At 38.6% G+C, this 13,988-nt stretch overlaps 1 protein-coding gene across 2 annotated transcripts in view; it reads left to right on the forward strand.

Annotated features, from left to right (window-relative positions):
- Positions 1-12,791, forward strand: part of itchb (itchy E3 ubiquitin protein ligase b) — a 42,643-nt gene extending 29,852 nt beyond the window's left edge. For both annotated transcript variants that reach the window (XM_067445509.1, XM_067445510.1), the window contains exons 14-24: positions 1,108-1,180; positions 1,329-1,400; positions 2,540-2,628; positions 4,743-4,902; positions 5,058-5,191; positions 5,536-5,676; positions 8,315-8,435; positions 9,095-9,199; positions 9,279-9,375; positions 9,803-9,875; positions 12,168-12,791. In XM_067445509.1, the coding sequence (XP_067301610.1) occupies positions 1,108-1,180; positions 1,329-1,400; positions 2,540-2,628; positions 4,743-4,902; positions 5,058-5,191; positions 5,536-5,676; positions 8,315-8,435; positions 9,095-9,199; positions 9,279-9,375; positions 9,803-9,875; positions 12,168-12,267 (1,165 nt within the window). In that variant the 3' untranslated portion in view covers positions 12,268-12,791. The remainder of the gene's footprint in view (positions 1-1,107; positions 1,181-1,328; positions 1,401-2,539; positions 2,629-4,742; positions 4,903-5,057; positions 5,192-5,535; positions 5,677-8,314; positions 8,436-9,094; positions 9,200-9,278; positions 9,376-9,802; positions 9,876-12,167) is intronic.
- Positions 12,792-13,988: the final 1,197 nt, after the last annotated feature.

Consider the following 13,988-nt stretch of genomic DNA (forward strand, 5'->3'; position numbering starts at 1 on the left):
ATTTCATCATAAGTATGCGATTAATCACTCAATCTGAGATTTAATTGCAAATAATCGCTCAAAGTCTAAGATTTAAATGCAATAAATCTCTCAAAGCCTGAGATTTAATCACACAAACTTTGCGAAATAATCGCTCAAGTCTGCAATTTAATCACTCAAAAGTCTGCTATGTAATTGCGATTAATCTAAGCCTGTGATTTAATTGCAATTAATAGCTCAAAAATCTGCAATTTAATCACAATTAAATTAATCTTTTAGCCCTAGTATAAATCATAAATGTAATTTATGACCTGGAGGCTGGCCTGAGAGCTTCATATTGCACCTTCATTTAGATTGAGCTTGGAGATGCACAATGATCTCTTTCAGGCCGGACCGTGTGTTCATCAGAAGTCAGATGCGTAACTGGAAAAACCGGTTTGTGTGTGTGTGTGAAACTGCATTCGATTGTAATCATCCTTGATGAGTCAGCTCAGTGCAAACACACCTCTCGCTGTCGAGCTGGAGAATGTGTGTGTTGATTTACATAAAGTGTACAGAGCGATCCTCTATGTCAGAGGAATGTGAGACGTGCTTTTGATGACAAAATATCCTCAAAACCATCTGCGTTACGCGTCACGAGCGTCAGAATAAAGGCTCCAGATTAGGATTAGGCGTTTCAGCTGTCCTGGGTTCAGTTTGAGGACGTTTATGAAGTAACTAGGCAGGTTTAGTAGACAAAGCAATTTTACTGGAGTCATTTTCATATTTTGACATTAACGCATCTGTAAATGCGTATCTTTTCACATTACAATAAATGAATGTATTGAAAATTAGCATTAATTAGTTTCTGAAATCCAATTCAAATGGATGACTTTGTGTGAATTTTTATTTTATTTTTTATTTTTATTTTTTTCACTCAGTCTTTGTATCATATCAAATTAAATTTACACAACAGCTCTAATAAAAAGTATTTTTTTTTATTTGCCATAATGGTGTAGATTCAGTGCTGCGGTGACTCTACAGATCAAACTAGGATGATTCCTGAACAATATATAAGGGCGTTTTAACAGACTTTAGCCTTTGATTCTCTTTGTATAATGAACTGCTTCTCTCTTTTCTTCCCCTCAGTGAGAACGGCCCTCAAATCACATACGTACGAGACTTCAAAGCCAAAGTTCAGTACTTCAAATTCTGGTGTCAGGTGAGGGTTTCCCTTATTTCTGCATATTTCATCCAGATGGGTTATTATAGATAGATAGATAAATACAAATATTTTAATGAGCAAACGTGTTTGGATAATGCCAAATAGACATTGTAACTTTTTGTTTGTGTTTAATTTTTCATTATAGCAATTAGCAATGCCACAGCACATAAAGATCAACGTCAGCCGCAAAACGCTGTTTGAAGACTCGTTCCAGCAGGTACTGCAGGCCAAGTTCAAAATAACCCATGACTATCATGGTAAAACCAGGTTTAAATATGGTGCAGTTTTGTTAGTAGCTCTAGCTTTGTTAAAGGGATAGCTCACCCAAAAATGAGAATGTGATGTGTATCTGCTGACCCCCAGGATATCCAACATGTAGGTGTGTTTGTTTCTTCAGGAGAACACAAATGAAGATTTTTAATATCATGCATGTCAATGGGGTGTATTTCTATGAGAATAAAAAACACACAGACATACGAATCCATATTAAACCTTATACAAAACACTTATAAACCCGACCGAAGAAGGTCAAAAACCCAGTGTGATCATAGATGTATATATAGATCGTCATTAGTGCCTGTGCGGATCGGTCGAAGGAGGCATCTATGTACACATCTCTATGATCACGCCGTTATTTTGACCTTTTTCGACGGAAGAAATGGCGTTGGGAATACTGGATGAGATTCGTCTGATATGAGGTAAAAAAATAACACGTACTGTTGGGTTTATCGCTGAAACCAATCGTTTCGTGTCACTTCAGCTCTGCTCCCCACATTTGAGTCCAAATTTGCATATGTCATAACCACTTTGGATAATTAAGACATCAATGTGTCTCCACGAGCCACAGGGTTTAATATGGATCCGTATGTCTCTGTGTTTTTTACTCACAGAAATACAGCCTATTGACATGCATTATACGAGCAACGGTTGAGTTAAAAATCTTCATTTGTGTTCTCCTGAAGAAACACACACACCTACATCTCGGACGCCCTGGGGGTCAGCAGATCAACGTCAGGCTCATTTTTGGGGTGAACTATCCCTTTAAACCATATATACAGTCAAACCATAACATATTCAGACACCTTCAACATGTCACAGTCTACTTCATTTGGCTCTCCTCACTTACATAAAGGAACTATAGTGTCCTCCACCCACTGATAAATGATTATATCTGGTGTCTGAATCATTTCTGTGTGTATAACAGACGTATGCCAGTTTTCAAAGGCTCTCAGTGGTGCTCTGAGGCAGGTTTAACCTGTTGCTGTGGAGTGTGTGCTGTTCTTTAATTGCTTCGGGCATCTGCACAGCTGGAGTCTCTGAGATGTAAGTGACGTTGTTCTGGTTTCTCTCGCACAGATCATGAGTTTCAGCGCTCAAGATCTCCGCCGCAGGCTGTGGATCATCTTCCCCGGGGAGGAGGGGCTTGACTATGGCGGCGTGGCAAGGCAGGTTTCATTTTTTAAATATTTTGGACGTATTTTTAACATACTTGGGCAGAAAAATAAATTGACACAAGTAATTAATGAAGCAAGTAAGATTACCGGCCAGAAACGGAGTTTAATACTAGAGCTGTTCTTACATTTTATAGATAAAAAGGTAATTGCAGTATATTCTGACCAATCCCACCGCTCCAGTTTTGCTCGTTTTGTATATGAAGAACATATACCAAAGATTTGCCCCTTTGGCGGTGACTGTGTTAAACCAAATTCTTAATTAAAGTATTGAGGTTTATATATATGGGTAGATGCTTTTACACTCATGAGAGAGTGCATGTGTCACATGCATATACATATATATTTTTTATAGGATGGTATTTACTTGGTCTGTTTGTTTGCTTTTTATGGTGATTGTGTTTTTGTGATATTTATTTTTTATAATGTGAAAGTAGGGATGCATAGCATTGTTCATTTTCCTGGACAGAAATTCATCTTTGACAGACAAAGTTTACCTTACCTTTTGGATATTTTAAGACTAAAATGAAAGTACACATGATGTTCCTATTTCCTGTGTGTTTTGTGTGTGTGCGCGTGTATGTGCGTGCAAGATATATATATATATATCTTGGTGTTAGATACCACAGTTATATACACCCAATGAATATATTGGGTATATGTGTGTATATTTATATGTATTTATACTGATCAGGCATAACTTTATGACCACCTTCCTAATATTGATATTCCATGAAAGGCTGAACATGGTCTCAGCAATGCTTAGGTAGGTGGAGCGTGTCAAAGTAACATCCACATGGATGGAGGACCCAAGGTTTCCCAGCAGAACATTGCCCAAAGCATCACACTGCCTCCGCCGGCTCGCCTTCTTCCCATAGTGCATCCTGGGGCCATGTGTTCCCCAGGTAAGCGAAGCACACACATCTGGCTGCCCACGTGATGTAAAAGAAAACGTGATTCCTCAGACCCGACCACCTTCTTCCATTGCTCCGTGGTCCAGTTCTGATGCTCACGTGACACTGTTGGTGCTTTCGGCGGGGTTAGGGGTCACCGTGGGCACCCTGACTGATCTGTGGCTATGCCACTCCATACACAACAAACTGAGATGCTCTGTGTATTCTGACACCTTTCTATCAGAACTAGCTTTAAGTTCTGGAGCAGTTTGAGCTCCAGTAGCTCGTCTGTTTGATCAGACCACACGGGCCAGCCTTCGCTCCTCACGTGCATCAATGAGCCTTGGCCGCCCATGACCCTGTGGCCGGTTCTCCACTGTTCCTCTTGGAGCACTTTTGATAGACACTGACCACTGCAGACCGGGAACAGCCCACAAGAGCTGCAGTTTTGGAGATGCTCTGACCCAGTCGTCTAGCCGTCACAATCTGGCCCTTGTCAAACTCGCTCAAATCCTTACGCTTGCCCATTTTTCCTGCTTCTAACACATCAGCTTTGAGGACAAAATGTTCACTTGCTGCCTAATATATCCCACCCACTAGCAGGTGCCGTGATGAAGAGATCATCAGTGTTATTCACTTCACAGATGACGTATAACATTACGTCATAAGGTTATGCCTGATCAGTTTACATACACGCAAACACTTCATTTACGCTTTATTTTAAAGTGACAGTTACATTGTACTTAATCAAATAAGTACTGAGTAATATTAATTAACTTCATGTACTTACTATAGAGTTACGTTTAGGGTTTGATTTATGGTTAGTTACTTGTAATTATGCATAATTTACTATAGTAAGCAAATGGGGTAACATGCAAGTACGTCACCTTAAAATAAATGTTATCATATAGGGTGTGGTGTAATTTCATGATGCGCATTGAGGAATTTATTCTGTAAATATGTTTTGACTGTAGTTTATGCGCATGTTTATTAATCGGATAAAAATCGGACTCAATTGAGCGCATAGGTTTTTTATAATGTGCATTTTTAGAAATTATGCACATTTATGCCGTTTCTATGTATATATCTATATTCCAAAATATGCATAAAAACACGTGGATGGAAACGGCTGTAGTGGTGGAGTTTGAAAGCATCACTTGTGTGTAAACCAGGTGTAAATACATTCAGATAATGTTTGTGGTGTGTTTGGTGCAGGGAATGGTTCTTCCTGTTATCTCACGAGGTGTTGAACCCCATGTACTGCCTGTTCGAGTACGCTGGCAAAGACAACTACTGCCTGCAGATAAACCCCGCCTCCTACATCAACCCCGACCACCTCAAGTACTTCAAGTTCATTGGGCGCTTCATTGCCATGGTAATGTTGTTTTGCCATATCTGCTCATTGTTAGATTATTTTTTGTTTGTTCATTTGTCCTGTTTCATTACTGGATTTGGACGCTCATGAACATTACAAAGGAAAAAATCTCCATGGTGCCAGTTTAACATGTCATTTGTGTCTGATACCTGTAGGCCTTGTTTCATGGGAAGTTCATCGACACGGGCTTCTCGTTGCCATTCTACAAGCGTATCCTGAACAAGCCCTGGGCTCTGAAAGACCTGGAGTCCATTGACCCGGAGTTCTACAACTCCCTCATCTGGATCAAGTCAGTTTACCTTCTTCTTTCTTCTTCTTGTGTGTTTTATATGTTATGTTTATCGCTGTATTTTTGTATTAATTTTATGTATTATACCTGCTTCTTATGCTGCCTGTTGGCCAGGTCATCATTGTAAATGAGAACCTGTTCCTCTTCTGTTAATTTAACCTGAAATTATATTAAATTAATTCTTTACCTGCTATGAGCTATTATGACTTGCTGAGTCTTTTCTTGTGTATGTATGATGTGATTATAAACCCCACAGATGTTTCTCGTGTCTGAAACGCAGCTCAGCATAGTTTGAGTTCTGTCATGAACGCCTCTCAAAGTGTTTTGTGTGTGTGTTGTGTCAGGGATAACAACATTGAGGAGTGCGGTCTGGAGATGTATTTCTCAGTAGATAAGGAGATCCTGGGTGAGGTGTCAACTCACGAGCTGAAGCCGGACGGAGGGAACATCCAGGTCACAGAGGAGAACAAGGAGGAGTATATCAGGTGCTGCTCTACCCGTCTCTCAGGCTCTCACTCTCACACACACTCACACACATTGTGTTTTTGTGAATTGTGGGGACTTTCCATAGGTGTAATGGATTTTAAACCGTACATTGTACCCCCCTACACTGCCTCTGCCCCTAAACCTTACATCACAGGAAACATTCTGCATTTTTACATTTTCAAAAAAACATTTAGTATGTTTATGAATCCATTTATATTGTGGGGACATTTGTAATTTGTCCCCACAATGTAATACACACACACACACACACACACACACACACACACACACACACACACACACACACACACACCTAAGCTAAAGAAGAACCATTCAATTTTCTTAACCACAAACTATCTATTGCTCTGGAAATGAGTTAAATTTAAGCAAATGCACTGCTTAAAGAGTATTTGCTGTCTCCATTGCTCTCTCAGGAAGCTTCAAAGAATACACAGGATATGAGAAGTTGTGTTTAGTGATGAATCACAAAACACGAGTTGTCTTTTCTCAAATCTGCTGAGTAATATAATAATAAATGCTTATCTAGCACAGTGAAGCGTGGAGGAAGTGTGTCATTAGCTGCTGGTGTTCGTGAGCTGCTTCACTGTGAAAAGTCTTTTAATGCTTTGGCGTACAGGAGATTGTGGCCCATAACAATTGAAACGTTATCTAAAGAGGAATGATCAGATGTTCTGTTTCAACAAGACGATGCTCCTGCCCAAACTGCAAAGACAATAAGAAGTGTCTTGAGAACGAGTCCATCAGGCTCATGTTTTGGGCTGGTCAGAGTCCAGATTTGTTATAGAGAATATTTGGTCTCATATTAAACTTAAACTGGGAGACCCCTATTTTAAACTTTCTCAGCACTTCCTGAACTGTTTGAGTGTAAAACATTGACTCTTCTTCCTGTTAAAAGCTGGAAGGCTATCCTGTGCTAATCTACAGTATCTGTGCAGTTCTGTCTAATTTCCTGACCAGTGATATGTGTTTATATATATATATATAATGTGTGTGTGTGTGTGTGTGTGTGGTGCAGGCTAATTTTGATCTACAGGCAAAACAAGTGAAAAAATTAAATTTTGGGTCGAATTCAAGGTTTTCACAAAAATGTGTTCATTAAAGGTACAATATGTAAGTTTTCGCCGCTAGAGGTGGCTTATTCAAAACAAAGACGTAGCTTGATGGCGGAGCTTTTATTCTGCCAGACGAGCGCTCCTGCTTCTTCCGCTCGTGTGTGTGTGTGTGTGTGTGCGGTAACTCAGCTCTGTTTTATCATATTACACACATTTGAGTGTGTTGAATGTTATAATAATAATAATGCGTTCAATTTATATAGCCCTTTTCAAGGCACTCAAAGCGCTTTACATTGAAGGGGGGAATCTCCTCAACCACCACCAATGTGCAGCATCACCTGGATGATGCGACGGCAGCCATATTGCGCCAGAACGCTCACCACACACCAGCTGATTGGTGGAGAGGAGACCGAGTGATGAAGCCAATCAGGATATGGGGATGATTAGGAGGCCATGATGGACAGGGGCCAATGGGCAAATTTGGCCAGGATGCCGGGGTTACACCCCTACTCTTTTTCCGAAAGACATCCTGGGATTTTTAATGACCACAGAGAGTCAGGACCTCGGTTTAACGTCTCATCTGAAAGACGGTGCTCTTTTTGACAGTATAGTGTCCCCATCACTATACTGGGGTGTTAGGACCCACACAGACCACAGGTTGAGCGCCCCCTGCTGGCCTCACTAACACCTCTACCAGCAGCTACCTGGTTTTCCCAGTTGGTCTCTTGATGACAAATCCACACTGACTATGGAGCCTCTGAATGATCAATCACGAGACATATTACACCTATTCTCCTCTTTATGGTGCAGTTTACAGCATACAGATTGGATTTGTGGTTTAAAAGTGATTAAACATTTTAGAACGATAGTTATTTTTAGCCGCGGGCGGCTGTCTCGGCCTTTAAGGGTTAAAGCGCAGTATTAAACTTTGTGAATATTCATAGTGAATTCTTGATGGCATGAGTCTGAAGAACCAATGAGATTCTCAAACAAAACCATCTCACTCGCGCTGACTGACAAGATCCCTCAGACAGCGCGTGATCCTCATATACACATGATTTACAGTAGTTCAGAATATTTGTCTTGGCGAGTTTTCACACAAACATTATCCGTTATGTTGTTATTGAACGTTTGGTTAACTGTTGGGGGAAAAACATCTGATGTGTGACATTATATTAGACCCGTGCGGTACAGTCGGTCTGAATATATTGGCTGTCTGTCTCATTCATGTTAATCAAACAATTGTAGTATCATGGAAAAGAAAAGTTGAAGGGATTTTAAGGAATGATTGCTAGATGATTTTGTTTTGGAAACTTCAGAAAACTTGAATTTCATTTTTACATGAAAAGTGTGAAAATATAACTCATTTCTGAAAATGAGCTCATTACGACCTATTTTGCCAGCACGGTTCACTCAAATATATATAATTTACGTGTAAAGTGTTTCAAACCCGGTTCTGTATTTGTAAGATGCGGCCTGTGTAGACTGGGATTGTGGTTGTGTCGAAGCTGCCGCAGGTGTTGTTTAGTCTGGGTAGTAATGTCCTGTTGTCTGCTCTGTCCAGGCTGGTGGCGGAGTGGCGGCTGTCTCGAGGTGTCGAGGAACAAACTCAAGCGTTCTTTGAAGGATTTAATGAGGTTCTTCCGCAGCAGTACCTGCAGTATTTCGACGCCAAAGAGCTGGAGGTAAGAGACGCCAATTCAAAATCCCATAAATGTACAGCTGCCTAAAAAATAAAGCTTTAAGAGGATCCATTATGCCCTTTAACAGTCTTGATTTTGTGTTTTTTGCTCCACTAGAGCAGGTTTTCCCGCTTGAATGTTGATTATTTCTTCATATTCTCCATTGTGGCGGCTCCTCTCTTCCCAGTCTGTCAGTAACGCTCTGTTTAGTTCCTGTCTCTATTAAGTCCCGCCTTCTGAAAAGCACAGTGTGCTCTGATTGGGCGGCTGGACCGGTGTGTTGTGATTGATCAAGAGATACCAGTGTGTTTGAGGAATGTCCCGCCCCTTATTATAACCACCAGTTTAAACACACTATTAACTAACTCAATCAGGCCTGCCACTTTATTCTGCTTATAAATAATTAAAATGAGGAATAGTGTGACATGTTGGTTCCCGGAAAAGAAAACTCAAGACTACAATGGAGGCGTTTCAGGAGTTCAGAAACACTGACACTGATATAGAGAAATCCTCAGACAGCAACACCACACACTACAGAACAAGGGAAAAAAGCACAATAACGCCTCTAAGCATATCTGGAAGTCATTGAATTAGATAAGATCAGGAGGATATATGTCAGTGTTGTGTGTGTCCAGCACTGAGCCGTGTTTCTTGTGTCGTAGGTGATGTTGTGTGGTATGCAGGAAATCGATTTGAACGACTGGCAGAGAAACACCATTTACAGACATTACACGGCCTCCAGTAAACAGATCCTGTGGTTCTGGCAGGTACTGACACACTGGGTTTAACTTTAGTTTTCTGTCAGATTGACGAGTTTTAAGACACTCCATCATCTTCTCTCTCTAGTTTATTAAAGAGATGGACAATGAGAAGCGGATGAGACTGCTGCAGTTTGTGACCGGCACCTGTCGTCTGCCCGTCGGAGGCTTTGCTGACCTGATGGGTGAGTTATTTTAATGTCCATAATAGGGATGTCACAAGTACCGGTACTTCGGTACCAAGTCAGTACTGAAATTATAAAAATGTGTCGATACCAGCATTTCTGTAGTACAGACGTCCGTGGTACCCGCAGCTGCGTTCAGTCACTTCCGTGTTTATCTAAGCACAGGGCTCCAGACTGAAGCCGAATATATAGTGTCATTAAACTGCTAAATAACATTTAAATATTACCCCTGTTGAGTCCTGCACATTCTCACACAAGACACTACATGTGAATAGGGTAAAAAAGTGTTTAATAGCCAAAGATTGACCCCAGTTATTAATCATAATCAGTTCATGTATTTAGGACATTTTGCAATCGATGACAGAAAACTGCGGCAGATATGTTTTAGTGTGGATATTAGTGATGTGTTTGATTTGTCTGTTCACAGGAAGTAACGGAGCGCAGAAGTTCTGCATCGAGAAGGTCGGGAAAGAGAACTGGCTTCCCCGCAGCCACACATGGTACATAACCTCATTCATAAACACATCATATTCATCTGCAGAGAGCGGCCACACGATGCCCTCTGAGGAGAGCTGGCATTGAGCTGTGTGTGTGTGTGTGTGTGTGTGTGTGTCAGAGGAAGCTTGGTTAAAACTGTCTATTTACATAATTTAATGTCATCATTTATCAATCAGTAGGAAATTTTTTTTGCTAATAATAACAATAATCATAATCATCACAATACAAATGTATTATTATTATTAACAGCAATCAATATGAATAAAATAGCATTAATAACTAATATATGATATATTTTTGTTGTTTTATTGTTATTATTTTAAAGATATTCTTGAAATATTGAGATTGTGTGTGTGTGTGTGTGTGAGTGAGTGTGTATTTGAAGAATATCTTAAAATAATAACAATTATTAGTAACCAAACAGTTAATTATAAAGTATTATTATTATTAATGTATCATATAAAATAACAGATGCAACTTCTGATTTTAATACTGTAGGAAAAAAGTTCAAGTTTAGTTAGTCAGCAAATGCAACCTTATTGTAAATTGTTAATATTTGTTCATAATTTACTTTTTTTATTAATTTAATAATTTTGACTAATTATTTGTTGTTTATTCAATAATTATTAATACATTATTTAAATTATTAAATGTAATTAGTTGTAAATCTTAAAGTATTTTTTATTTACTATATTTTATTTTGAAATTAATAACTAATTTCTCATCTAGTGCTTCATATAGTTGTGTAATTCTTTACACATTTGCATTGTGTTCATCTGCATGTTATAACAAAAATCCTAAAATTAGGGATGCACAAAATATTGGCCACAATATCAGTTTCGGCTGATATGTTTATTTTTATTGCTATCATTATCGATAAGAAAATATGTCCGATGAGTAACACATTATTTCCTTCAGCGGAGGCGCTTCAGATGCGCACTGTTCACCATGATGGGTTTGAATTGCTTGAAATATGATTTTGAATCACTTTAATAAGCAAAATACAGTTAACCTGTGCAGCTCAAGTCTGTCTTATAATCATAATGAGAACATCATAATTATGTGCTTATGACATGGCCTTTAATGGTGAGACTTTTGTTTTGGTAATCAGGCTCTCAAAAATTATATAAAAATGTTTAATGTATTTAATACAAAATTCACCATTTTATATATATATGCGTGTTATCGGCTTTTCAAATATGAAAAATTATCATTATTGGTATTGACACATATTTTCATATCTGTGCATCTCTACATAAAATCAATAACATTCATCTCATAGAGACCGAGCGTATTTAGGCCACGCCCACACCGGGGGGAAAACAATCCAACGCTCTCCATTGACTTTGTATTGCGTAAAACGGTCGCCTCGTCTTTTCTTACTTATAACAAAAAACAGAACGATGTCTAAAAGCTGATATATGACAAGGTTTGCAGCAAACAAGCTAAAAAAACGCATAACTAAGTTTTTATAAGCGGTCGATCCCAAAAAACAAGCGTTTAAGGAGACAAAAGTGCATACAGGCAATAAGACATGAAGCTTCAGCAGAAGAATAGATCAATTTTGGGATCCTGGCCCTCAGTATGTCTCAGTGTTTCTACGTGTGCAGTAAACATGTTGTCAAATATTCAAATGTCAGTTTTATATATAATATTTCCTGTCTCTGATTACTTTCTCCTCCAGTGGGCGCAGTTCTCAGTGTAAATAACAAGTCGCGCTCTGACTCAAGTGCCTGTATCCACTTTTTTGTCCTTAAACGTTCGTTTTTTGGCTCAGCAGCTTATAAAACTTCTGTGTTTTTGTTCCTGGGTTGTTTAGTTTGTTTTCTGTACGCCTCGTCACATATCAGCTTTTAGACATTGTTAGTTTTTTTGTAATATTTCAGAAATGACAAGGTGACCGCTTCCTTCAATAGAAAGTCAATGGAGCCGGTTGGTTTGCCCCCCCCCCCCCCCCCCCCCCATAATGACACGTGTCGCTCTGTCTCTATACCCCCAACAATTATTCAGATACACTAGCAACTAGCCAGAGTACCATAGCAACCACCCAGAGTACCTTAGCAACCGCATATCTATCTGTCAAACATTCTAACTTTTAAAATGACTAAACTAAAACTATTTCAAACTGAACATGTAGACTGAAAATCTCTAAACTTAAAAATGTTAAAACTACTTCAAACTTTCAGCTGTAGCTTTATCAAGCCAACTTCAGAGTTTGTTTCCAGAGCGTACTCCTGTAGTGCCGTATTGTCCAATCCCCGCCGTAAATGCTCCCGCTTCTCTTTCTGCTTCAGTTTCAATCGTCTGGATCTTCCGCCGTACCGGAGCTACGAGCAGCTCAAGGAGAAGCTGATGTTTGCCATCGAGGAGACGGAAGGATTCGGACAGGAGTGAGACGCACACACACACACACTAGTTTAACTGAGAGGACAGACCATGACTCGATGATCCGGCACACCGGTGCATTATGGGAAAATTGGGGTTTCTGCACTCACCTGTCACTTGGTATTCATTTTTATATTCCCGTGAGTCGAAGAGGGCTTTATGCAAGCGTGTGCAATACGTGACGTCGATGTTTCTACGTGTGGTTAATCCAGCGAGACTCCTGGAGAGCTTTCCTCTACGGCTCCAGGAGGAAGAGCAGACCGGCCGTACCGATCCACGAGAGCTGTGAATGTGTGTTTTTATGTTTGCAACCCTTCGACGGGTCTCCTCCTCGTGCCTTTTTTCCTCACTGTCGTCCAAATCAGCTCAGGGGCGGCAGGCCAGAACGCCACTGACCCAAACATCCATCCAAACTGCCAAGAAATGCCCGTTTTCATCCCAAAATCAAAATCAAAAAATGTAAATATTTTGCATTGTGACCTTTGAAATTAAAAAACAAACTCATGACATTTTTTTTTTTCAAATCAAATTTTTCACAAATTCTCATTATTGCGATGTGGATTTCAAATATTTTCCATATGTGAAGAAATATATACTTTCAACTGTGAGGATACGTTTTGCTCTAATGAATTTAACTTGTGTTTGTCTAAATAAAACAGAAAGATTTAACCAAATTAATACATTTGTTAAATAATTCAATAACAGAATGTTTTCAGAAACGAGATGATTATAATGTAAATCTGTGAGTTAAATCTTTGTATATATACACACACACACACACACATATATATATATATATATAGAAATAATGTATATTTAACACACATGTGTATATATGCATGTGTGTAAATATATACATGCATACACACATATATATATATATATATATATATATATATATATATATATATATATATATATATATATATATATATATATATATATATATATATATATATATATATATATATTAGTGCTGTCAAATCGATAAATCACATCCAAAATAAAGTTTGTTTACATAATGTGTACTGTGTATAATTATTATGCATATATAAACACACACATACATGTATATATTGAATTTTATTTTGTATTTATATATAAAATATTGATATATAAGTTATATAAATATATAAAGTATATACATGCAAATATTTAAATATATACATAAATGAGTATGTATGTATACATGTGTGTGTGTTTATGTATATGGGTATATATATATATCTTAATGATATAGAGTACACACATTATGTAAACAAATGTTTATTTCGGATGCGATTAATCGTGTTTAATCAATTTGACAGCACTAATATATATATATATATATATATATAAATGTGTATGTGTTAAATATACAGTATATATACATACATACACACACACACACACACACACCTTGATTTTGTGGTGAAATATGGCCTTGACATTTCTAAAATGAGAGATTTACTCAAAGTTCCAGTGCTTTAGGACTGGAGGCTGAAGTTCTTGCTCTCGGCCTCTGGTGTGTGTGTGTGTGTGTGTGTGTGTGTGTGTGTGAGATTTCACGGTCTGGTTCTTGAGCACAGATTCGCATTACTGAATTATTTCTCTGAAATGAGCTGAAATTGTGTCGTTTTTGATGCACGACAGACGTGGCACTGTCCGCAGATCCCTGAAGCGCTGATGTGAGTGTATTCGGGGACTGACGCGTGAGCGTGCAGTATTTATTAGCGGTGACAGCGGAGTAT

This window comes from Pseudorasbora parva, chromosome 6, assembly GCF_024679245.1.
Source record: "Pseudorasbora parva isolate DD20220531a chromosome 6, ASM2467924v1, whole genome shotgun sequence".
Taxonomy (NCBI): Eukaryota; Metazoa; Chordata; class Actinopteri; order Cypriniformes; family Gobionidae; genus Pseudorasbora; species Pseudorasbora parva.